The 24,499-nt window shown below is 55.2% G+C and overlaps 1 protein-coding gene across 3 annotated transcripts in view; it reads left to right on the top strand.

Annotated features, from left to right (window-relative positions):
* ADCY10 (adenylate cyclase 10) overlaps window positions 1-15,782 on the top strand; it is a 71,117-nt gene extending 55,335 nt beyond the window's left edge. For 2 of the 3 annotated variants that reach the window (XM_047705152.1, XM_047705153.1), the window contains 9 exons: window positions 181-356; window positions 3,763-3,919; window positions 7,118-7,322; window positions 7,399-7,495; window positions 8,437-8,552; window positions 9,374-9,491; window positions 11,300-11,495; window positions 14,627-14,815; window positions 15,275-15,782. In XM_047705152.1, coding sequence (XP_047561108.1) covers window positions 181-356; window positions 3,763-3,919; window positions 7,118-7,322; window positions 7,399-7,495; window positions 8,437-8,552; window positions 9,374-9,491; window positions 11,300-11,495; window positions 14,627-14,815; window positions 15,275-15,436 — 1,416 coding nt within the window. In that variant the 3' untranslated portion in view covers window positions 15,437-15,782. Of the gene's footprint in view, window positions 1-180; window positions 357-3,762; window positions 3,920-7,117; window positions 7,323-7,398; window positions 7,496-8,436; window positions 8,553-9,373; window positions 9,492-10,783; window positions 10,926-11,299; window positions 11,496-14,626; window positions 14,816-15,274 lie in introns of those variants that run through there. The other variant, XR_007123094.1, reaches the window with a different exon arrangement.
* The last annotated feature ends 8,717 nt before the right edge of the window (window positions 15,783-24,499 follow it).

The raw sequence follows: 24,499 nt of genomic DNA, 5'->3' as shown, positions 1-24,499 counted from the left end.
CCGGCCACCAACCCTGGCCCGGACGGACAGCAGAACCTCAAGCCCGGCCGCCCCCGTCTGCTGCTGTCACTCGCCGACTGCGCGCTCCTCCTCGTCTTTGTGGGGGACGTCGTCATGAAAGGTTTTTCTAACAAGCTCCAAACGTGGACGTGAACTTTGTCCGCTCCCTTCTCCCTGTAGGTCTGTTTCAACATGGGCCAGATGGTGCTTGCCAAGAAAATGCTGCGCAAGGCCCTGAAGCTCCTCAACAGGGTCTTTCCCTACAGCCTAATCTCCCTGTTTCTTCACACCCACGTGGAGAAAAACAGACACTTCCACCACGCGAATCAGCAGGCCCAAGAGAGCTCGCCTCCAGGGTAAGGGAAGGAGCTGGGATGAGCTGGAGGTCTCAGTCCCCAGGGAGAGAGACTTGCACACACGCCACCAGCCCCCAAAGCCTGGGCCTCTAATGGGTTCCGGAAGGCCTGGCGGCTCTGCCCTGAGGCTCACTGGTGCCCGGGGGGAGCCAGTCAGGGAGTGAGGGGCTCCCAGGCAAGGTGGGGTTGCCCCAGATCGCGTCCCAGCAGCTTTTGTGAAGGGGAGTGCAGGGAGCCCCTTGCAAGCCGAGTGCTGGTGCCCTGCCCCGGTCAATCCCTTCAATCCCTCCGACCCGCCATGTTTCCTGGAAGCCGGTGGCACCGCGGCTCCTCACAAGCCTCAGTCACAAGCCCTTTTCCAGCCAGGGGTACAGACACAACACTGGGCATCGTCCCTGCCCCAGACTGCAGTAGAAGGTCCTAAAGACCTTGGCCAGAGGACAGACCGCCCCCCCATGTACAGATCTGGATGGGGATGTGGGGATGTGAGGGGGGTAGCCATCAGTCAAGATTAAACCAGTAAGATTTATACTTCTCAATGGATGTAAATTGTACCCATAAAAAACGATAAAAAATTAAAATGGCGGGGGAGGGAGGGGATCCTGTGTGGCTCAGTCACTTAAGCATCTGACTCTTGATCTCAGCTCAGGCCTCAATCTTAGAGTGTGAGTTCAAGTCCTGGGTTCGGAGTCATTGAAGCTGGGTGTTCTGTGCATGTAGTTCATGATATTTTTCTGCTTTACTGTGTGTATGTTTGGAATCTTCCACAACAAAAGTTTTTGGATGTACTCCGCCTATCCCTTCGGCACCAAGGGGAATGCCACCTCGCTGGGCATCTGCAGAGCTGACAGAAGCCACCTCTCCCGCGCTGAGAGAGGCCAGGGCAATATCCCTCCAGGTTCTGCCTGAGACGCAAACATCTATTTCTAGGAGCTCGTCGCTACGCACCCCTCTGAGCCCACTGCCTTCCCCCAGAAGTGCTCCCTGACGTGTGGGGGAGCCTGGAGTGGAAATGAGCTCCTTTGCAGGTTAGGGACAGGCATGTGGGAACGGTGGCCGCCGTCTCAGGAGACACCAGGAGGGAGGGGGCTGGGAGAGTTCAGCAGAGATCTCTCTAAGAGGTAGGAGGGAATCAGAGTTTGGGTCACCGTTGGATTGTCTGATCAAGCACAGCCTGCTTACCGAGTTCACTTCGAAGTTCAGAGGAGCCATGAATCCCTTTTTTACTCTTTTTTTTTTTTTAAAGACAGAAAAAATGAGTGTGCATGAAGGAGGAGGGGCAGAGGGAGAAGGAGAAAGAATGTTTTTTTTTAAGATTTTATTTATTTATTTATTTATTTATTAGAGAAAGATTATAAGTAGGTGGAGCGACAGGCAGGGGTGGGGGGAAGCAGGCTTCCAGCTGAGCAGAGCGCCCTATGTGGGGCTCGACCTCAGGAACCTGAGACCATGACCTGAGCCTAAGGCAAAGGCTTAACCCCCTCTTAAGCAGGATCTGTGCTCAGCACGGGGCCCAGCCCAGTGCGGGGGGCCTGATCCAACACCCCCAGGATCACTACCTGAGCTGAAACCAGGAACCCCGAGTATTTTTTAGGATACATACATGTCACACAAATATTTTGATCACATGCACTCTCAACAAATCATTGATTGTTTTGAAATGCAAATTTAACTGGGCATCTCACATGTTCATTCCCGAAATCTGACCCGGGTCGTTAACAGTCATGTTTTGTAACAGGAGTAAGAAGTTCCCTGCATGAGGAAAAGGGGGACGTGCTGGGAGGAGGAAACCGCAGAGCTGGGGGTTTCCGACACCACCTGGTCAAAAGGTTCTGATCTCAAAACGAGGACAAGAAGCAATGTTAATATCAGAGTTTCTACGGCCCTCATGACTGTCTTATGCTGTGAGGGATTTTACCTTGTTTCCTGGGAGGCTTTAAAAAATAATTTCCATCCCCCCTTCTCCAGAGTTTGAATGAAATCAAACAATAAACAATGCATGGTAAAATGTGAGTCTTCAAGGAACCAGACAAACAAAGACACTTGGAAATTCCCTCTGCAGTGAAATCCATCAGTATGCATTGCAGGAGAATGTCAACCAGGAAGAGCTTGAATTAGCTTCAGATAAATATCCAAAGTATGAAATCCATTGAAATAATTTAAAATTATGGAAGCCCATACCATTGTATGAACATGGCTCCCAGCTCCATGGAAAATCTGTCAATAAAAGCAAAACTGATTCTAATTACAAAAATAATAATAATAATAATAATTTCCACAACAGAGTCAATGTTGTTAATTCCTAAATTTTGGGCTTTGTTAACTCACTAATGTTGCAGCCGGCTCGCTTATCATAAAGATAAGGTTCGCGTTTCTGTCGTCCTAGAAGGGACGGTTGGCTGCATGACCAGGCGAACGGCTTGTTGAAGCCGAGATTGGGACCCCACATGCTGTTTGTAGGTGCTCCTGCGTCCTCCCTTGAACACCCGCCGGCACAGGCGGTTCACTGCCTCCCGTGACATTCCGTTCCCTTGCTGGAACGTGTCTTAGTCCACTCGGGTGTTGTAACGGAACACCGCAGACTGGCTGGCTTCCAGTGAGCAGAACCCTATTGCTCACGTCTGAGGTCAGAGACCCACTCGTCAGGGAGGGGCCTCTTCAGGTCACAGACGTTTTAATCTTCATATGGTGGGAAGGGGCTGGGGAGCTCTGGGGTCTCTTTTATAAGAGCCCAACCCCCTTCGTGAGGGCTCTACCCTCATGACCTAATTCCCTCCCAAAGGGCCACCTCCTGTGACCCTCACTTTGGGGGTTGGGACTCAACGTATGAATTCAGATCATGGCAGAACGCGACTGTGAAAAATGATCATTTCCTTTGTTGAGCACTGAGGCCCAGCTCCCAGCAGTGATGCTCACTGGAGAACAGGACCCCCTGGAGTGGCCAGGCTGAAGGGGACAGAGCCCCGGCACTGCCACTTCTGGCTGTGTGACTGTGGGTTAGTCGTTTAACCTGTCTGAGTCTCACTTGCTTGCGTAAAATGGGGTTCATTATTTCTCCCTTGCTTCTAGGCTTGTTCTCAGAATCCAATGGGATGAATTATATAAATTTGCTTCTAAAATAACTTCATTTAAGTAGCGATGACCTGACAGGGGGCAACTGATTTGCATAAATTATCTTAATCAATCATCACAAAGCCGGTACTTCGCCCCCATTCCGTGGGGGAAAATGTGCTGCATCAAAGTACAGGCGCCTGGGCTTCTCCAGCTCGTCACGGAGGCAGGACTCGTGCTCCCCCCCGGCTTACACCTCCCAGCCAGGAGCAAGGATTCTGTCCCCGAGTTCCCTTCCAGCATGCGGGCGACGACGCCTTCTTTCTCCGTTGCACGTGTCTGTTTTCTCTCACAGGAAGAGGAGGCTGGCGCAGCTCTACAGGCAGACGGCCTGCTTCTCCTTGCTCTGGCAGATCTACAGCTTAAATTATTTTTTCCACCACAAGTATTATGGCCACCTGGCAGCTCTGATGCAAGTGAACACGGCCCTGGAAACTCAAGATGACTTCCAGGTAGGGTGTTTTTGTAGCGGTTTTTTAAATTTCTGCATCTCATTTAGAGGGAAACTCTTCAAGATCACGGAGGTAGAGAATAAAGCCCTTCAGGGCTGGGCTGTTTGCCAAGGTCAGCCACTCTCAGACACTTTGGCCCCAGAATCACTTTAGACTCAATAATCCCCGAGGACCTCAGAGCTTTTTATTTCTAGACGTCTTTGGTGCAGAATGGTGGTTTGTTAAAACACCGGGACAGGACCCGTGGGCAGAAAGAGCTGGGCTGTGAGGGGTGGCTGGTTATAGACTATGGGGTTGGGGGAGTGAGGAAAAAGGGAGGTTCCAAAGGATATTTACATGTTAAAGAAGACCTACAGGATACCACAGGCCTTGCCATTGTCAAGCTGAGGTTGTTTTCCCCCACTAGCAAGGCATTAAGGGTAAGATAGTTGGGAGACTCCTAGAAGAATGTCACACTGTCCCCCCCAGGAGTTGAGGGAGGAGGAGGCTGCAGGTGACAGTTCACGCTTGGTCTTCAGCCAGTCCTTCTCCCTCCTCAGCCCAAAGACAGTGAAAGGCAGAGATGCCCTCGAGGAGCTGGACAGGACCACCCTCTGAAGATTTTCTGCGGTGGTTTTGGCCTGGCACCGTGTTTTCCGCACACGGCAATGCCCTGAAATCCTGAAAGTAGCTGGGACTTCTTCGTGCCCTCCCTGGAATGGTCTCAGGACCCCCAGGCAGAACTACGAGTTCATGTTGTTGGGGAGGAGGAAACTCCTCTACTCTTCAGGGTCCTTCTAACTGGACCAAGAGTCAGTTGACGTGAGACAGATTAACAGGAGAAAGTCAAGTGTTATAGCGTCTGTGTGGGGATTCACAGAGACCAGAAATTCCAAAGACGAGGAGGCAACCCGAGGCCTCTAGGAGCTAGGGAGAGGGGCTGGGGCCTGAGGGCACAAAGGGGAGGAGGACTGTCAGCAGGAAGGTGGGTTGGGAAAACAAGGGTGTTGCCCTGTTGTGCAGAGGAATTGCTTAGCGGAAGAGGGATCTCTTAGTCGCTCTCTTCCTAGTGAAGCGGGGCCAGTCGAGAGACAGGGAACCCACCCTTCCTTGAAACTAGTGTAACACCAGATGTTAATTTTGTTTCAGCTGAAGAAATAAATCAACTTGTTTAAGCCTTAAAAAATAAGCTTTTCTTGAATGTGCTGGGTTTTGATGGCCCATCTGGGAGCAAACTGCCCTTGGCCCCTACAAAATGATAAACGGGGAAGTCTTTAGCTGGATGTGGAAAACTCCGGGAGACAAAACAAGGATCACGAAGCTAAGGCCATTTCATCTAAAGATTGATCGGGTCCCTTTAGAAAAAAGCACATCATGTCTGGGTTTCTTGTGGGGCAGTGACTTCCTCTTGGAGTGACTGATTATCAGGAATTAAGGGAAATGGCCGAGGGCACTATAAAGGGTGGAGGGACTTGAATTCCTAGCCGTAAGTCTGTCCCCAGCATTAGGGCCGTCCCGTACCCTGGAATACAGAAATGTTTACAAAGCCCGTCAGATACAGCCTCTGCCCATCCTCCTCCGGTGGCTCCCCAGGCAACCAAACCCAGCCGTATTAGACCTCCTTCCAGTTCCTCAAACATCCAGCTCAGTCCCCTTGTAGGATCTTTGCTGTGGACATTTCCTTTGCCTTCAGTGCCCATCCCCTGACCTTTACCAGGCTCTGTGCTGATCAGCTTGAGGTCACCTCCTCCATAGGCCTTTCTGGGCCACCTCGCCCACTGACTCTCCAACCCGTCCCTCTGTTTTCGTAGCTATTTTCCGGCTGACATTATCTTGGCGCCCTTGTTGGTGCGTCGCCTGCGTCCACTACTGGCCTGCCATGTCCATGCGAGCAGGGCCCTCATCTGTTACCTTTTCTATGTCCTGAGCTTCAGTAACAACGTCTGGCACATAGTGGGGTCTCAACAAACGTTCAGTGAATGAAATCCTTTCATCCCCCTCCCCACTGGGGCTGTCTCTTAAGAACACAGTGGCGTTGGGGGACAGGAGACTGCGATGGGAAAGCCCAAACTGGAAAGTGAATCCACAGGGGCTCATTAACAATATGCCCGTGGCCGAAGGCAGAGCAGCCTGGCAAGTGGTCCCCTGGGTGCTCAGAAGCCGACGAGACACTCACTGTTGGACAACAGAAGGAACCAGAATGAGCCCCGAGAGAGCGATTTCTGGAACTTCCCCTTCCTGCGGCGTGACCGCTGCCAAGCCACATAACCTCTGAGCTTCCTACTTTCTCCAAGAAGTAAAGCAGTTGGACTCTGTGCTCTGGGTCCAAATCCAAGGGGTCCCGGGCTCCGTTACAGCGGTGGACATGTCATCGTCCTGGCCGTCGGCTCCTGGCCCACAGCTTCCGGCTGCCCGTCCCCTCTGGCAGCCCGGCCGCAAACACAGAACCCCTCCGACCGGCTTTGTGGCTGCACAGGTGTCCGCAGTACTGTCTGTAACACAGAATGTGTGACTTGAAGAATTCTGGGAAAGAAGCCCCTTGTCCTAAATTCCTCCCCGCCGGCGGCCCTTACTGCGAGCCCTTCCGCTATCAGAACCTTCTGGAGCAGAAGCTGCCTCCTCCTCACCCGGCCCCAAGCTTATGCCCTGGAGCGACTCGACCGCTTAAAAGCGTTGTTTATGGAGCAGCCGACTTCCCGGGAGGTCTCTCGATTCCGTTCAAACCACGCTTTCCTCTTTTTGAAAGCAGACAAGCCAAACCCCCTTTTCTTGTTTATTAAATAACAGGAGTAGACGTCCTTGCTATAAAAATTAAACATCACAGAGATGTAGAAGGTGAAGAGTAAAGTCCCCCTTGTCCCTCAGATTCCTCCCCCAGATGCGTACCGCACCCTGGAGCGAACCCTGCCCAGCTCTTCGCTCTGCGGCCATACAGTCACACAGAGAAGCCGCTGCTTTCATTGTTCACAAAATTAAAAACCTTATATTTGGCTTAAGGACTCTGTGGGAGCCATCAAGTGTGTCCTGAATCGTCCAATAAACAGGCAGCAGAGACCCAGGCTAATGTCTGCCCCCCAGCCCGAGCCTCACCCAAAGGACCAGCTCTGTTCTCAAGCTCAGGAAACATGTGTCCACGGGCCAGCCCTGGGCCGCGACCCTGGACTCCTGCCTCGGTTCCGTCTCAGCGTCGCCCTCCTCTCCCCACTGCTGCCATTTCAGATCATCAAGGCCTACCTGGACTACGCGTTACACCACCAGCTGGCCGGCTACCAGGGCGTGTGGTTCAAGCAAGAGCTCGTGGCCATGGAGCAGATCTTCCACCTCCCCCTGAAAGGCGTGGGCATTGAAATCGTGTCGTATGTGGCTGATACACTGGGCTACACCAAGCTTCTCATGGGTCACTTGGACTTGGCCATTGACTTAGGTAAGGTTTGTCGGGCAAGAAGGAGCACGCGGAGTACAGGTAACACTGGAGCACACCAGAACCGGTTCCTCCCCAGGCTCTCGAGCCCACAAGATGTGGGCACTGCTGCGGAACCCCAACAGACATTACATAGTCCTCTGCTGGCTCAGCAAATCTCTCTTCTTGAAAAGCAGGTATGCAGGGTGCCTGGGGGCTCCGTGGGTTAAGCCTCTGCCTTCGGCTTGGGTCATGATCCCCGGGTCCTGGGATCGAGCCCCGCGTCGGGCTCCCTGCTCAGCGGGAAGCCTGCTTCTCCCTCTCCCACTCCCCCCACCCACTCCCCCGCCTGTGTTCCCTCTCTCACTGCGTCTCTCTCTGTCAAATAAATAAATAAAATCTTAAAAAAAAAAAGAAAGAAAGAAAGAAAGAAAGAAAGAAAGAAAGAAAGAAAGAAAAGCAAAGCAGGTATTTAGCTGAAAGCATTTTTCAAAACTAGAGGGAGGAAGCCGTGGTAATTGAGCTTCCAGGGCTTGCTTTACCCTGGCCGTTGGGCGGCAAAGGGCCAGGGTTTACAGTAAGACGCAACTGATAATCATAGTCTTTGGGATACCTGTTCTTCGCACAGCGTTCTTTTTTCTTTTTTTTCTTTTTAAGATGTTACTATTCTTTAAAGTACTCTCTACATCCAACGTGGGCTCAAACTTACAACCCCAAGATCAAGAGTCACACACTCCCCTGACCAAGCTGGTCAGGTGCCCCTGCACATACGACGTCCCTAGTCTGTTTACTCTGGCCAGTGACTGCAGGAGGGTCCACCAGCGATGCTGCTGTGGGGATCAGGCTTTCTCTGGAGGGAAAGGGCAGAGTCTCACAGGGGAGGCAAATGCCCAGAGAAGAGCACCGGGGCCAGAAGCTCCAGCTGATGTGGCCTGACTCTGGTTGCCCTGATCAAAGGTCTGGGACAACAGTTTAAGCAAAGAGCCCATCTGAGATTTGGGGTGGGGGGGGTCTGAAATCTGCGTAAGGGCCGTGTGGGTCTGGAGTCGTGGGTGCCATGGAAGCAAGGCCAGCAGTTGGCTCTGTCCTGTCCTGTCCTCCCAGCACCTCCTGGTCTTACTCCCTTCCTTTCCCACAGAAACAAGCAACTGATCCAGGTGCTGGGGTGGCTATGGGACCTCTCGGTAACAGAGGAGCACGTCTTCAGCAAGGCGTTCTTCTATTTTGTCTGCCTGGACATCATGCTTTATTCTGGTACGTGTGGCTTGGGGATGTACAGGAAAGCGGGGTATGGTGGGTGGGCCGGCGGGGTGCGGCGGCTGTCGGGGCTGGGGTCTTGAGACCACTAGGCTTCGGGCTGGAAAGACCTCTAGGCCCAGGAAGGGCAGAGCGTGGTGGGAGAGCTGAGGAGCCCTCGGGGAGGTGCAAGGAGGACAGTTCGGTCCCGAGGAAACTGTGGGGGGTGAGCTGCCAGTTGAAGGGTGAGTCCAACCTCAGCCCAGTGCAGGGACCGACAGTATCTTCTGTGCGCCTTTTCTAGAGGACTTGTTAGCAGGACGTACTAAAGGCTTCGTGCTTTAGGACAAAGGGCAGAATGGCTAATGGGGCCAGGCACTGGTAACTGTTGGAGGTTTGGAAAAGAAGCGCCGCCTGGATACTCCTGGTTACACCCAGGAGGCAGCCCTCAGTGTCCACAGTAAACCGAGGGTGCCAAGCTGGCATTCTGGGAAGGGATACAGATGCTGCGGCCGGTGGGGAGGCAAGGGTGGGGAGATGGCAGAGCCCGGGCCGCACTCAGGCCAACTCCAGCAGGGCTGCCTCAGGGACGGCTGGGTCACCCCACTGCCGCCTGGCCAGCACTGTGGGATGGTACCCCGTGCGTGCTCGCTTGCGTGGGAGCTGGGCCTCTGGGCAGCGTGGTCTCGAGCTTGTTCCCTGCCACAGGAGCCTCTCGATTCTCAAAGTAAACGGGTTATGGGCTCTCCCCACAGGCGGGAAGTTCCCCCGGGGGCTCTAGGCTAGAGCAGGACCACCCCGTCCCACCACCAGAGCTCTTCTGCTTCTCTCTTCTTTAGGGTTTGTTTATAAGACGTTTGAAGAATGTTTGGAATTCATACACCAGAATGAAGACAACAGAATCCTCAAGTTCCAGAGTGGCATCCTCCTGGGTCTCTACTCCTCCGTGGCTATCTGGTAACGGGGGTCGCCTATCACCGAAGTCCCGAATTTGAACAGGTTGAACCCTGAAGAAGACTTCTAGGAGATTAAAAAAGAAAAGAAAAAGAATTTACAATTTATACGTGAGCTAGATTGAAGGCAGCAGCGTGGGCTCCCACTGGAAGGGACTTGGGGGTCCCCTAGTTCATCTCCTCCAGGCAAGGCCACCTGGGCTGTGTTCAGTGCAACAGGTGTGGTGAGGAGAGGGTTTGGGGCTTGAGGAAGAGGCCTAACAGCACCATTTGCCCACCCGCCCCCACTGAGATGGAATGACGCTGGCCGGTGTCTGCAGGTGGGTGGGCGTCCTAGTTCTGAACCCCAGCATCAGACCTGCCCACTCCTCAGCAGGCAGCTCCGGAAGGCTGCTGTCCGGCCACAGTGAGACAGGCCTCTAGCCCCCACGTGGCAGAGAGGAGCCGCACGAAGCTCCCTGTGGGCTGCCCTGCCTCTCGGGACAGAGAGGGCCAGGTCCTAGGCTACCCCGCCTACCTCGGGTCCCACTGTCACCGACCACCCGTCCCTCTGGACCCTGGAGCAGTGAGGGAAGCAGGGGAGGACAGGTCACGGGGCTCCCCCACACGAAAGGAAACCGCGGAGGGGAAGCAGCGCCCTTGGTAACCCACTAACCCACCAAGCCTGGGGCTTCACGCCTTTAACGCATCAAGTTTTTCCCTCAAGAAAGCTGCAGCTGCCATCGTACCTTCAAGGAAGCAGATCAGGGGCGCCTGGGTGGCTCAGTGGGTTAAGGCCTCTGCGTTTGGCTCAGGTCGTGATCTCAGGGTCCTGGGGTCGGGCCCCGCGTCGGGCTCTCTGCTCATCGGGGAGCCTGCTTCCCCCTCTCTCTCTGCCTCTCTGCCTACTTGTGGTCTCTGTCTGTCAAATAAATAAATAAAATCTTAAAAAAAAAAAAAGGAAGCAGATCAGCAGCAAGGTTCCAGAACATTCACCGACGTCCTCCACAGCTATTCCCCACGTCACCACGTCGACTTCCCGTCTCCTCCACGCATTCCTCTAGTCCAGTATGTCAGTGTCATGCTGAGACTACCTGGCAACAGGGGGACATTCCTAGGCAAAGTGCCCCACACCAGAGCCGTTCCAAGACTGAGTAGAACTCCATTACAAATTCCCTGGAGAAATCAAACTCTAAAACTTAACTACCCTTACAAGTCCAAAGAGTCAAGACAGCTTGCCCATGCGCATTAACATTCAAGGCATCTAAGGTCCAAAACTCATCCTAATTCTTTATTCTGCTCTATCCCTTTCCACAGCTGTGGCCTAGGCCAGGGCTTGTCACATTTCAGTGGGCACAGCTGGTTCACACTTGTCCACACGGCGTCCTGCCCCCTCCCCCGAGTGTGATTCAGCAGGCGTGGCCAGGACCTGCAAGCCCGCCTTTCTAAAGAGCATCAGGTGATAATGGTGACCCCAGTCTGTGGCCCCCGCTTGGAGCAGCACTGGCCTAGGCCACCTCTCTCCGGACTTGGAGCAATGTCTAAGTTCTAGGATTTATAGCCCCAAGCGTCCGACTGCCTTTGCTTTAAAACAGCCCAAAGAGTTAAATGACTGGTTGCTAATGTTACCTGAGCGTCCGAGCACCCTGTTTGCTTCAAACCACCCGAGCACTCTAATCCTGCCTGGTGTCCCAGCCCACGGTCCCCCTGGGGAGCGCACGGCCGGCTGCCCGGCCCAGGTCCTGGGAGCTGGCCTTGCCGAGAGACCCGAGTCAGAACCGCAGCCCATTCCGAGCGCCCCCGGGTTCACGTCCTCGTTCTGTGCTGCCGCAGGTATGCCCGGCTGCAGGACTGGGACAGCTTCCGCGTGTTTTCCAGCAAAGCTAAAAACCTGGTGCCCAGAAGAACGCCCACCACGCTCTACTACGAAGGGATCAGTAGGTACATGGAGGGGGAAGTTCTCTACCTTCAAAAGCAGATCGAGGGTCAGTCCGAGAATGCCCAGGACAGTGGCGTCGAGCTACTCAAGGTGAGTCCAGGCTGAGCCGCGCCTTAAGTGGACTCTGTCTACCTCCTTGTGATAATTCTTGTTTCGGATTCCAGAACTTACATGTTTATAGTACGAATTTTTAAGGTAACCACTCCCCTCCGAATCAGAAGAAAATACCAATTGCCCACATCCCTACTACCCAGAGATAACAGCTTTTTACCTATCGAGACTATTTACCGTTGTTGAGGTTTCTCCTGTGAGTGCGCACACACACGTTTCCATTTTTATAAAATGTGCTATCAAAATAAAATAGTGAATGGTTTCCTGTCAGTACATTGTTTTCTACAGCACGAGTTAAAGGGAAGCATAGTGTTTTCTCTTATAGATAAAATCTCAGATCTTGTTAGACACTATGCCAAACTGTTCTGGGACAGAAATTTTTTCGTAGCTTTTTCCTGGTTCTCCTGTGATAGACATCTTGGTAGGTAAGTCTTTGCATGTGCAAGTTTAAAATATTCAGCTGATCCTGAATGTGTCTTTTAAGTGAACTTCTTAAAAAAAAAACAAACTCGTAAAGTGAGTTTTCAAACACTTCAGTGTAAGCATCAGAACGTGCGTATCTTCCACTCACTGAACAAAATCGCGCTGAGTGCAAAATCACACGTCTAATTAGAACAGCAGCTAACAGGCGTAACCAGCAGGTGCAGCTGTGGGAGTGGGACGGGCGAGCAAGTTACACCTGGTGCCCGCCTCTAGGTTTCCAGCCTGGACAGGGCAAGCCCTCCAAGGGAGTGAGGAGCTGAATCTCTGGGTGGGCTTGACCCTTGCCTGCCTTGTTCTCTTAAACACCGAGCACAGGTGAATCCAGTCCCCATTGCCAGGTCCTCAGTTACCACAAACCTAACAGCTTAAATAACACAAATTAGGGGCACCTGGGTGGCTCAGTGGGTTAAGCCTCTGCCTTCGGCTCAGGTCATGATCTCAGGGTCCTGGGATCGAGTCCTGCATCGGGCTCTCTGCTCAGCAGGGAGCCTGCTCCCCCTCCCCCACCGCCTGCCTCTGCGTACTTGTGATTTCTCTCTCTCTCTCTCTCTGTCAAATAAATAAATAAAATATTTTTAAAACCACAAAAATTTATCTATAAAAATGTTGATCTCAGGCTGACTGCATACATAATGGACTAATTATGTATTGTGTGACTTCGTGTAATTTGATAGAGTAAATGTCTTTCCTAAGTGGAAAGGACTTATGAGGGACTTGAGACATGCGTAACTCCACAGTGCTCGGAAGAAAGAGGTGTTTGTTTATTTTCTTTAACCATCTTGCACGTGATCTATTCCAGCGTCCTCTCTCTCTCCTCAAGTACCAGGCACATTACCTGTGACAAGCGAATCAACTCTCACTATCCCTTCTAGTGATCGGTTACTAGCAAAGGTGCACCATGTGTCCCACCGAAGCAACCAGTGTGGATCCACTAGACAAACCAGCAGGTGCTGAAAGGGAAGCACATCTTAGTGAGCGATGAAACTCCCCATCCCAAAGTCAGGGCGGTTCAAAATACCGCAGGGACCGCCGGGCTTAGAGTAAAGAGACCGCCGGGCTTAGAGTAAAGATGAGAAAACCCTTCTCTGCACTCACGAGGAGTCTGGGGTTTCTCAGAGTTGGAGAAGCAGGTAGGGGATGGGGCCTGGGGCTGGGAGGACATGACGGAGGGACGGAACAGAGTACAGGACCACGGATGGAGAGCAAAGTGTGTCTCCCACAGAACAATGTCCTGTTCACAGTAGGTGTTTCATTTCCTTTTTTTTCCCTTAAGATTTTACTCATTTATTTGTCAGAGAGAACAAGCAGGGAGAGTAGCAGACGGAGGGGGAAGCAGACTCCACGCGGGCCCGTTGTGGGGCTTGATCTCAGGCCCCTTGAAATCATGACCCGAGCCGAAGGCAGATGCTTAACTGACTGAGGCACCCAGGAGTCCCTAGATGTTTCATTTCTTAAATAATCGATGGACTAAATGGATATGGAAGAGGTCAGTCCAGAAACCTCAGCGTTTTGGGTCCGTCTCTGTAATACTGCAGTAAGTGTGACAACACAGTAAGATGCTGGTTCATTGACCGTGAAATTAGCGAAGACGTGAGGAAGACCCATCCTTACTCTGAGAGACCCCCGTTAACTTTCCAGGGAGCACTCGGGCAAAACAGCTTTCAGATACCCCCATCGCCTCATTTCTCTCCCGGGGAATTATCACAAGGAAATAATCAGATGGCAAAAAAATTTATCTATAAAGATGTTGATCTCAGGTTGACAGCATTATAAAACTAGGAGAAAAGAAAAACTATATGCAGGGGCGCCTGGGTGGCTCAGTCTGTTAAGTGTCTGCCTTCCGTTCAGGTCATGATCTTGGGGTCCTGGGATCGAGCCCTGGGGTGGGTTCCCTGCTCTAAAGGGAGCCTGCTTCTCATTCTGCCCCTCCCCCCAGCTTGTTCTCTCTCTCTCCCACATAAAGAAATAAATAACCCCCCCCCCGCAAGAAAAACTATATATACTTCACAAAGAAGTCTTGGTTAAGCTGGACACGGTGCATTTAAACACTGGGATATTCGACATAAAAATTCTGAATTTCCGATTCTTTTAAAAACTGGTATATCTGGTGACTCTAGGCCCACATTCCTAGCGGGCAGCCGTTGGCTGGGACTGAGAGAGGACACTCGGAAAGGACACGTCTTCTGTCACAACATGAAAAGCAGACCTCTGCTTCTTATCAGGCTACATCCAGCCTGCTTATTTTGTTTGTTTGTTTGTTTTTAGAGAAGGGGAAGGACCGAGAAATAAGTGGGAAGGCGTGTAACCCGGTGTGACAAAGACTCTCTCTGGGTGCTAGGCTTCTGGGTAATTCTTACTCTATGCTCCCGAGTTCTGAACAGTAACTTCTATTGCTTTGGTAATCGGAATAAAAGAGTTTTCTCAGCGAGCCCCCACCTCTCACTCTTGGTCTGGGTGGACCCCTGAGACTGCACCCCCACGCGTGTCCCCTCCTGGCCACGGCTTCGGACTGAGGCTCCGGAGCGCACATGGCCTGAAGCTTTGGAACGTGCCCAGCTGGTCTGGGCGGGAGCCGTCCTGGCGGCTCGCGACCGCTTTCTGATTCGCCTTTGCCGTCTCTCCTTCAGGGCCTGGAGAGTCTGGTGGCCCAGAACACCACCGGCCCCGTCTTCTACCCGAGGCTCTACCACCTGATGGCCTACGCGTGCATCCTGATGGGGGACGGGCAGAACTGCGACCTGTTCCTGAACACGGCCTTGCAGCTGGCGGAGACGCAGGGGAACGTGCTGGAGAAGTGTTGGCTGAACATGAGCAAAGTAGGTGCGGCCCCAGCCAGCTGGGACGGGGACGCCCGCCTTCCTCGGGGCCCCGGAGCTCGCGGCGGGTCCGGCTTCCCAGGCCCGGAGGCCTTCCCGGCCCCGGCTGCGAGCGGCGGCCCCGCGCGCGTCCCCGTCTTCCCCTCGGGGCCCGCGGAGCGTCTCTCGCAGGCGCGCCCGCGTCCATCCCTCGCCCTCCGTGGCCCTCGCCGCGTCCCCGTCCTGCCGCGGGCCCGTCCCTCCCCCGGGGGCACGTGAGCCCCTGCCGGGCGCGAGCCACACGCGGCGCCCCCCGCGCCCTCCCCGGGCTGGCTGCGCGCGGGCGGCCGGGCCGGGTCGGCGTCTGTCCGCGGGCGCGCGGGGCCCGGGAGGCTCGAGGGCCGGGACCCCGCACGAGCGCGGACCCCGCAGGAGCCCGGCCGCGGCCGCCCGCGCTGACGCCCGGCCTCGCCCGCGCAGGAGCGCTGGTACTCGAGCTCGGAGCGCACGGACGACCGCTGGCCGCAGACGCTCGCTCGCCTGCCGTCCTGGGAGAAGGTGGCGGCCGGCGAGGCGAGCGCGCAGGACGTGCAGAAGAACAAGTTCCTCATGAGGGTCAACATCCTGGACAACCCGTTCTAGCCCCGCGGAGCGCAGCTCCGGCCGGGCGCGCAGGGACCCGGTCCGACCCCTTCCCCGCGGCCGCGGCCCCCAGGCTCCCGCGTCCCCCGCCGTTCCCGGAGGGTCAGCAGGGCCCGCGGGGTCACGCCCTGGCCGCCTCGCCCAACCGCCTCTCGTCGTCGGCTCGCCCGGCTCACTGCGGCCCACGCAGCCCGTGCGGGGACAGACAGGCTCTGGGTGAACCCATTAAACCGACGGTTACTCACGCGTCTGGGCGTCCGTCTTTCGTGCGCGCCGCAGCCGCTCTCGGTGGAAACGGGTTTCGCTGCGGTCGAAACACCAGCAGCTCCGAGGTGGGCACAGGCGCAGCTCCGAGTCCGCTTGTTTGTCTTAAGAAAGTGACCGCGCTCCGGGCGCCGGGGCTCGGTGGGTGAAGCCTCTGCCTTCGGCTCAGGTCATGATCTCAGGGTCCTGGGATCCAGCCCCACTTCGGGCTCTCTGCTCAGCAGGGGGCCTGCTCCCCCCCCCCGCCCCCCCTGCCTCTGCCTACTTGTGGTCTCTCTGTCAAATAAATAAAATCTTAAAAAAAACAAAAGGAAAGTGGTAGCACTCAGGTGCGTGTCCCAGACGCGGGGAGCCACCTGCAGAGTCTCTCTCCCGTTGGCAGACAGAACAGCTGTTTTGTTTAAGCTTTTCGCAGAGAGTGAGCTAGAGCACAAGCAGGGCTGAGCGACAGCACGGCATCGGGGATCCTGACCTGAGCCCGGCGCAGCCCCACGGGCGCCGCAGACAGCACTGCTCTCAGTGGCATTTCGTGCCCCTGCGTGTGTGGGACCCATGGGGACTCAGCCCACGGCTGCACGGCCCAGCTCCCTGTGCCGGATCATCCCATGGGCCCCGGTGGCCATCTCAAGCAGGTTCCCCAGGATTTCCACTCGTGGGTTCCAGCCGTCTTCTGATCCCGGAGCAGGTTCTCCTGGGGGCCTCGACCTGCCCTCCTGTAACGCACGCCCAGATTTCTCCCAGTGATTTCCACGGCGGGGTCCCCAGGCCGGCATTTCTTTCGCAGGCTGGTAGCTCACTGTCCTGCCAAGTGAAGGTGTGTACTTTTCATCCTGGTGGCACAACTGTGCTGCACAGAGGCCTGGGGGCCTGGGACGGTGGGAAGACGAGCAGCCCGGGGAATTACAGGGTTGAGCTCCAGCCGCTCTGCCACACACAAGCTTTATTCCCGTGGCTCATCTCCGAACTTCCCTGTCTCAGCACATGTGTGAGGCTCGCAGGTCACAGAGGGGAAAGGTGTTGGAAAAGACAACGTGCCGTCCAAGTAAAAAAAGTTATTATTTGACAGAGGACTGCTTTTAAAATAAACACATCCAATGGTAGCCTGCATGGGAGTGTCATCCCCTTCAAAGCTGTCAGGTTGTCTGGAAGCTGGGGACTCGTCTCCGGTGCTACATAAAAATTACTTGTTTTCTTCATTATTTCATACATCATCGCATTCATTCACTTTCTCATCCAACCAACACGTCTCCACGAGTCCCAACGTACCAGGAACTGCTTACGGAGGGGAGGCTGGGACACCAGACATAAAGGGCCGATCCTTGACCTTGACCAGCTCGTGAAGCGGTTAGAGGAAGCGGGCCACCAGTGCAGCCCCCGCCGTCGGCAGGGTAAGAGTTGAGTGGTGGGGAGCAGCACCCACGAAAGCCATCTCAGAAGACTTAGCTGCGCTGCCTCAGAAACGAGTCCTTTGGGTTCCATTGTCTCTTCGTGGAGCAGGTGGAGGGCAGGTGGGGGTGCAGATGGGTGGGCGTGGATGACAGCCCCGCGTGAGCCCCTCTGGGCCAGCAGAGGTTCTGGAGGCTGCCCCGTCCTGGAGTGAGCCAGGTCCCCCTCCCTAGCCACCCCACCTCCCCCCTGGCAGAGCGAAGAGGGGCAAGGCTGGGAGGTGGACGGAGGTGGACAGGGAGAAGGCAGGGGTTCTTGGAGGTGCAGCCCCCTAACTCCCAGACTGCGCTGGGAAGATGAGCCGTCGCACTCGCTCAGCCCACAGGGGACTGCGTCAGGCTGTATAGGAACCCTGCACTTCCGGCCCCCAGCCTGCCTCAAACCAGTTATGTGACCTTCCCGTCACTTTGCCCACATCCAGAGTACACACACTGGGAGGCCGTCCTGGCCGGCTTCCCGCCCAGGCGGCGCGCCGCCTCCCACCGCCTCCCACCCACAGGACGGGCGTGGGCACGTCCCCTCTTTGGCCAGCAGATGGCAGCGCCGCCTCCCGCTGTGGCCGCTGTCACAGCGTTACCCGTTCTGGTCGCACGCATCTTGAGACCCTTCGAACCACTGCCACGTCCACGGCAGTGCCCGGCCGCCCCCACCCCGCCTGCAGCACTGCGGGAGCAGGTGTGTCCGGCTGAGAGTTCCCCGGAGAAGGCGCCTAATCCATGAGGCTTCAGGAGCGCCGGGAATGGAGAAGACAGGACATACGCTTCTTGCTTTAAGCACGACATTTGACCCCCCTTCCCTCTGCAGGTCGCTGGAGGCCTGGGGCTCTGTTCTCTTCCCAGGGCCTGGGCGCGCAGGAAGTGGGCGGGAAGAGCTCGCAGACGGCGGGAGGTGCTCACGTCCCACAGGCGCCCGAGAGGTTGGGACCCGTCGTGCACTGAGCGGGTGAACCGCGTGGACCCTAATAGAGATGAGCGAAGATGACCCGCACAAGTTGCGGGGGCTGGGCTCTGTGCTGGAGCCTCGAGGACAGGCCTGTGAGGGCCCGTCTGCCTGGTAGTTACCGACGCGTGGGTCCGGGACATCGCTGAACGGGATCCCCACATGGCCAGGCACCAGCTTTGTGTCCTTGGGTAGGCTAACCTCTTCGTGGGCAGTTCTCTTGTTTTTTGTTTTTTAAGATTTTATTCATTTGACAAGATCACAAGTAGGCAGAGAGGCAGACAGAGGGGGGAAGCAGGCTCCCTACTGAGCAGAGAGCCCGATGCGGGGCTTGATCCCAGGACCCCGGGATCATGACCCAAGCCGAAGGCAGAGGCTGTAACCCACGGAACCCCCAGGCGCCCCAGTTCCCGTGTGTTAAAACGGGGACGGTAATGCTGGCTGCCTTCATAGGTCGATAGGAGTTAATTCAGGTAAGCTCCTTTCAAAGGGAACAAACAGGCAATTAAAACACAGGATTTGGGGGAGAACCACACAGGGCTTGTGGGAGGACAAAATGGAGAGGCGCGCACCTTGACATGGCTTCCTGGAAGAAAGGGGCCTCGGCCGGGGAAGACTTGCCAGGCTGGGATAAGGTATTAAGGGCTGGAGAACTTGTGGTTGTGGAAGCCACAGAAAGCCTGGGCCTCCCACAGGGTCTGAACCGAGCTCAGCGAGCAGGGCCGTGTGCCACAGGACGTGGGACCGACGTCGCTCAAGGCCCCGTGGACCAGGCGGCTGAGGGGCTGCGAGCTCCCCTGCCGGCGCCATGGGACACAGTGACTTCCCTGAGGAAGAGCGTGCGTCGCGTTTTGTTTCAGAAACTCCCCCTTCGTGGAGCGCGGGGTGGACGCGGCCACCGCACAGACACTGGGAGACGGGTGCAGGCCTGGAGCCAGCGCGGCCCACTGCAGAGGAGGGCAGTAGGGAGACGAGGCAGCCCCATCTGAGACGCCGGAGGAAGCGTTGAAACCGGAGGAGGACGCTCATGAGCGACCAGCACGTAGGGAGAAGCCCCGTCCACTGGGGACTGGCGACGTTTCGAGCATTTGGTCTTCCCGGGACCCGCTGAACGGACTGTTCCATCGCCCCTGTCGCCTGGGCCACAGCCCTGGGGCCCTCAGGAGCCCCCGCCGGTGAGCCGGCTGCCCGTCTCTTCGCGGTGCTGCCACTGCTCTTCTCGTGGCTTCTCTCTCCAGCCCCCGCCCGTCGCTGTTCCCATTCTCCCCCCACCCCCCGCCCTCCCCAGACCCTCCTGGCCATCTTCGCTCCCACCGCTCTGGACGATCCAGCTGGTCGTGACGGATGTCCCTGACAGCCACGTAACAGATCTCCGACTGCCACCCCACTAATGGGCAGGTGCACTCGCTCCCTGCAAATCCCCGCTCGCTGCTGCTCTGCTAAAGACCTTTGCCTTCGGGGCGGCCGCCCAGTTCCTCAGCCTGGACCTCAAGGCTGTCAGGGCCCGCTCCCTGCCGGATCCGACGTGGCCATCGCGCTGGCCTCTCTCCCCCAGCCCGAGGCTCTGGGCTGTCCCCTCCGGCTGGAACGGCCTCCGCCGGTCCCGAGAGCGTGTGGGGGGCACCACTGGCCGTGCTGGCTCCTGCGTGGTCTGCCCTGGGGCTGTCCGACAGAACTCCCTGAGCTGAAGGAAAGCTGCTGTCCCCCCGCGTGTCCCGTACTCTCCACCTGCAGCTACCAGGCACGCGCGATGTGGTTAGTACGACTGAGGATGTGAACTGTAAATCGTATTTCATTTCATGTAATTTTCATGTCAGTGGTTGCACGTGGCCACTGGCGACCATACAGGGCCGTGCACTAACTTCATTGACCTTAAAATGCCGAGGCAGAACCACCAAAGATGGAACGGGAACATCTGTAAAGAGTGATACCAGCTTGGATCGAGGGAATCTCTAATACGGAGGAGAAAACGTATCACGTTGCACGGGCTACACTTCTCATCGGGATGTGTCTGCTGGGACGCTTGGGCGGCTCAGTCCGTTGAACGTGCAGACGTTCAGCTCAGGTTATGATCTCGGGGTCCCGGGATCTGAGTCCCTCCCTGCTCAGTGCGGAGCCTGCTGCCTCCCCTGCTTGTGTACTCTCTCTCTGACAAATAAAATACTTACACAAAAAAGAGTATTTCTCCAATTAATGGGATTCCAGATGCCAAACCAGTGCTTGACAACAGCTCTGATGTTCGTCCGATGCCGGGTCACACACTGGCTAGGCTGCTTTATACTTCTGCCCTCCTTCCTACCCACCCTTGGCCTCCAGGGGAAGGGACTGCATTTTGCAATGACTTGAACACATGCTCGTGGACGGGGAGGAGGAGGTGGCATGCAAGGGAACCCTGGAAAAACCCAGAATGAACTGAAATGGACAAAACGTACACGAGGCACCCGAATCTCTCACCTTCCTCACGGTATCAGCCCAGGTATTTCCAGCCAGGTGTGGGCACACCTGCTTCCCTCCTCCTTGCTCACCCTCACTTAGCCAGCATTGTCATTACTCAGCCTCCTCTCCGCACCCCTGCGTGTCCTGAGATGTCCGTGTCCGAGGGGTTCCGGCTGTGCCTTCTACACATGCTCCTTTCTTGGGGTGCAATGCTGTTCCACAGGCTTGACCCTGGAGCTGGGCGTGGCTCCCTGCGCTGAGGGACTCCGCGCGGTGTGGCCCTTGCTGGCCACCAGCACCTACTTGGCCCACAGATATTTTACATTCTTTGGGACCAAAACGCCCGGGCAAACTTTTCAGAAACTCGTCTCCCTCTGGCAGAGCAACTACCTTCAGGAAAGGCTTCTGGGTAGGAAAGTCCAGGCCTTTGACTCCAAAAGAAACATCGAGACGTGTTAGAAACAAAGCCTCTGGGGTTCCATGGGGCCCGCAAGAGCAAGGGCTTCTTTGCTCCCTGCTCCGCATTCCTCTGGGTTTCTTGTACATTTTAAGAGATTCCCTACAAAATGAAGTAAACATTTATATTTCTTTTATCGAGTGGAAAGACACTGTTGTTAAAAAACAAAACAAAACAAAAAAAACCCTAAGAAAGAACGAGAGTGGATCTAGAGTCAAAGTTCAGTGTCCTCGGAGTCTGTGGCAGGCGAAGGCAAACCTCGGGCCCTCAGCCAGCTGGCCTGAGCTGGGCACTGTCCCCCATTCCCTCAGCAGAGTGGTGATCTGGGCACAGGAGCGCAAAGTAGATGCCGTGTGTCCGCCACGCAGCACTGGAGGGCAGGGCTCGGAAGCAGACGTAGGGGTTAAACCCGCCAGACTTCCTTGTCCCAACTGTGGACGTGAAAAAAAAAGAAAGAAAAGAACCAGCCCTTCCTCTTCATGCTCAGGAGCCCTGCAGGCCGGGGCCACAAGGCTCCCCGCAAAGGAATGACGGACGACCCAACCCGAACCTGAGCCAAGAAGGGACAATGGTCCCACACCCTGTCTGCAGGAGGAAAGGGAAGCCGGAAGCAGCAGCTCCTCAGGGGCTTGAAAGGTTTTCATTTCCGTCCTTGTGAGCACAGCCAGGGCCTGCAGGTGCGGGGGCCTCCGCCGGCCTTCTGCCCCCTCCCCCCCATTGTTCTTACAGTCCAGTCCATGGCCCTTCCGCCAGCCGCGGGGCCTTCAGAAGGATGGGGTGGGGACAGGGAGCCCGAAGGGAGCTGTAAGGCCACCACCATTGATCCCTCCCACTCCCTTTCCAAGGTGGCTTGTCTCATCCCGTGCCGCTGCCCCGGGCTGCAAATTCTTCAGTCCTGAGAGCAAGTGACGCTTACAGGACCACTTGGGTCGACAGAAACAAGACAACTAGAACAAAAGCCAGGAAGTCAGAAATGGTTTCCAATATGGTGCATCGACCCAAGAGCAGGCCCCCTAGGTGTTACCGGATGAGGACCTGGTGCTTTCCGTGCTTGCACAGAGGCTGCTCCAAACCGCACTGAGGGAAGAAAACAAACTGCAGAGGCCTGCGGGCCTGTCTTTGTTTCGGACACAGGCACGACGTCGTCACTGGAGCCGTGTTTGGATGGGTCCTGATCCGAAGAAAGCATTTGTAAAATGCCATTTTTGAGACAAGGGGAAATTTGAATATGAACAGGTTTTAGATGATATTAAGGAATTCTTGTCATTATTTTTAAAGACTGATTTTTTTTGAGAGTGAACGAGAGCGAGAGAGAGAGCACAAGCAGGGGCCCAGGGAGAGGGACCCGCAGGCCCCCCCTGAGCAAAGAGCCCCATGTGGGGCTCGATTCCAGGACGCTGGGATCATGACCTGAGCGGAAGGCAGACGCTTAACCGACTGAGCCACCCAGGCGTCCTATAGTCAAAGAATTGTTTAAATGTGTTTTTTAAATTTTAACTTAACTAACATACAATGTATCACTGGTTACAGAAGCACAGGCTGGTGATTCGTCAGTCGTTCGCAATCACAACGCTGCTCTCCTTAGTGTCCATCCCAGTCACCCCTCCCCCGCCAGCAAACCTGTTTAAGTCTTTCATGGTTTGTCTCTGGTTTCGTGCGGTTTTTTCTTCTCTTCCCCCATGATCCTGTCTTGTTTCTCAACTTCCTCACATCAGGGAGATCATATATTTGTCTTTCTCCGATTGACTTATTTCCGTCAGCATAACACCCTCTAGTGCCCTCCACGTCGTTGCAAATGGCAAGATTTCTTTCTTCCTTTTTCTTTTTAAATGTGTGGTTTTTCTTAACACGTTTCTGTTAGGGGTGCCTGGGGTGCTTTGTTAGTGGGCATCAGGGCTCTTGGTGTCCGCTAAGATCTTGATCTCTGGCTCATGGGATCGAGCCCGCGTCTGGCTCGGAGCCCTTCCTCTACCCCTCCCCCTGCTCTCTTAAATAAATTAAAAAAAAGTTTCTGTTAAATGTAATAAGACATTACAGTTATGTAACAAAACTTACATATTTTTAAACATGACCAAAGAACATCAGGTAAACTCACATGTTTTGGGATTTGTTTTCAAATAATTCAGCAAAGAGGAAGAAGGAGAAAGGGGTGGCTGGAGCGTCCCTGAGGCGGATGTGTGGAAGTGGGTTTTACCCTCCCCTCGTGCCAGTTTGAAGTCCTTCACAGAAAACGTGAACATACAGGGAGAGCGTGTGTGCGGGAACCTGTCACAGAAACAGACGGTCAGTGCCTTGCCGCACCTCCACCCACGACAAGTGCCACTTTCCTCCCGGCAAGAGCGCTCCCTCCGCTGTCCCAGGCACTCGGGAGAGGATTAAGTCATCAGTTCCTCACCCCAACTGGGCCAGCACCGCAGTCACCAGAAGGATGCGGAGGGAGCCTGGAGGGGTCGGGGCAGAGAGAATCTGAGGTTCCACTTGAACGCTGCCAAGCCCGCCCGGTGGGGCTGCCTCAGCAATCACCAGTGTGCATTTGGTTGGCGCCCTCCCTGTGCAGCCTGGAAACCAGAGCCCCAGTGGGAGAAACTCCCCCGGACCCAGTTCCCGGTACTCTACCTCTGTGTGCTGAAGGAGGGTCTCCCTTCCTGGCGCCGCACCACGTGGTCGCTGCATTCCCGTGAGATCCTCTCCCACGGGCCGGCCTGAGCTCCGACCCTCTCCCACTCCGGAGAGCGTGAAGGCCAGCCGCCTGTGCTTCAGCAGTAATTTTAGCAAGTTAATAAATCCCTAGAAAACATCATGGCTTATAAGACATTACAGCGTTTTGTTTTGTTTTCTTAAAGATTTCATTTATTTATATGACAGACAGAGCACAAATAGAGGCAGGCAGAGAGAGAGGAGGAAGCAGGCTCCCCGCCGAGCAGAGAGCCCGACGCAGCGCTCGATCCCAGGACCCTGGGACCATGACCTGAGCCCAAGGCAGACACCCAACAACTGAGCCACCCAGGCACCCTCATTACCTGTGACACAGCTCTCAACAGACTGTCACCATATTTGTCTTCCAAACTGAGTGTGGCCCCTGGTCCCTGTGTCTGTACGACACCGCCCCATGCCTGTACGACATGTCAGCCCCACTGAGCTCCTCCTGAACACGAGGACTGCCTTTCAGGCACACGACACATTGATTCGAATAAAGAACTTCTTGTATTTATTTGCTTATCTTGGTGACCTAGGCCACAGGGCAGTGTTTCAGAACAAGCCCAGTCCTGCCTCTCTGGACATTATTCGCTGAGTGACCTCCAGCAAGGTCTATACCGCAAGCATGACACTCTTTCCACAAGTGGGGTGAACAGTTGTCCAAGCAGCGTGTGCGCCGTGCGACGCAGGGTGAGAAATGCCGAGTGCCGGGCCCACAGCAAGCACTCAGTCGGTGCTGGCTGGCGCCGTTATGCTCCGTCACGCCTGCTCTGTGGCAAGGGCCTGGAGCTTGGCTTCTGCATTTCAGTTTCCCGCTCGCACAG

This window comes from Lutra lutra, chromosome 15, assembly GCF_902655055.1.
Source record: "Lutra lutra chromosome 15, mLutLut1.2, whole genome shotgun sequence".
Lineage (NCBI taxonomy): Eukaryota > Metazoa > Chordata > Mammalia > Carnivora > Mustelidae > Lutra > Lutra lutra.
The sequence above is the reverse complement of the archived record's forward strand: the minus strand, read 5'-3'. Positions and strand labels throughout refer to the sequence as shown.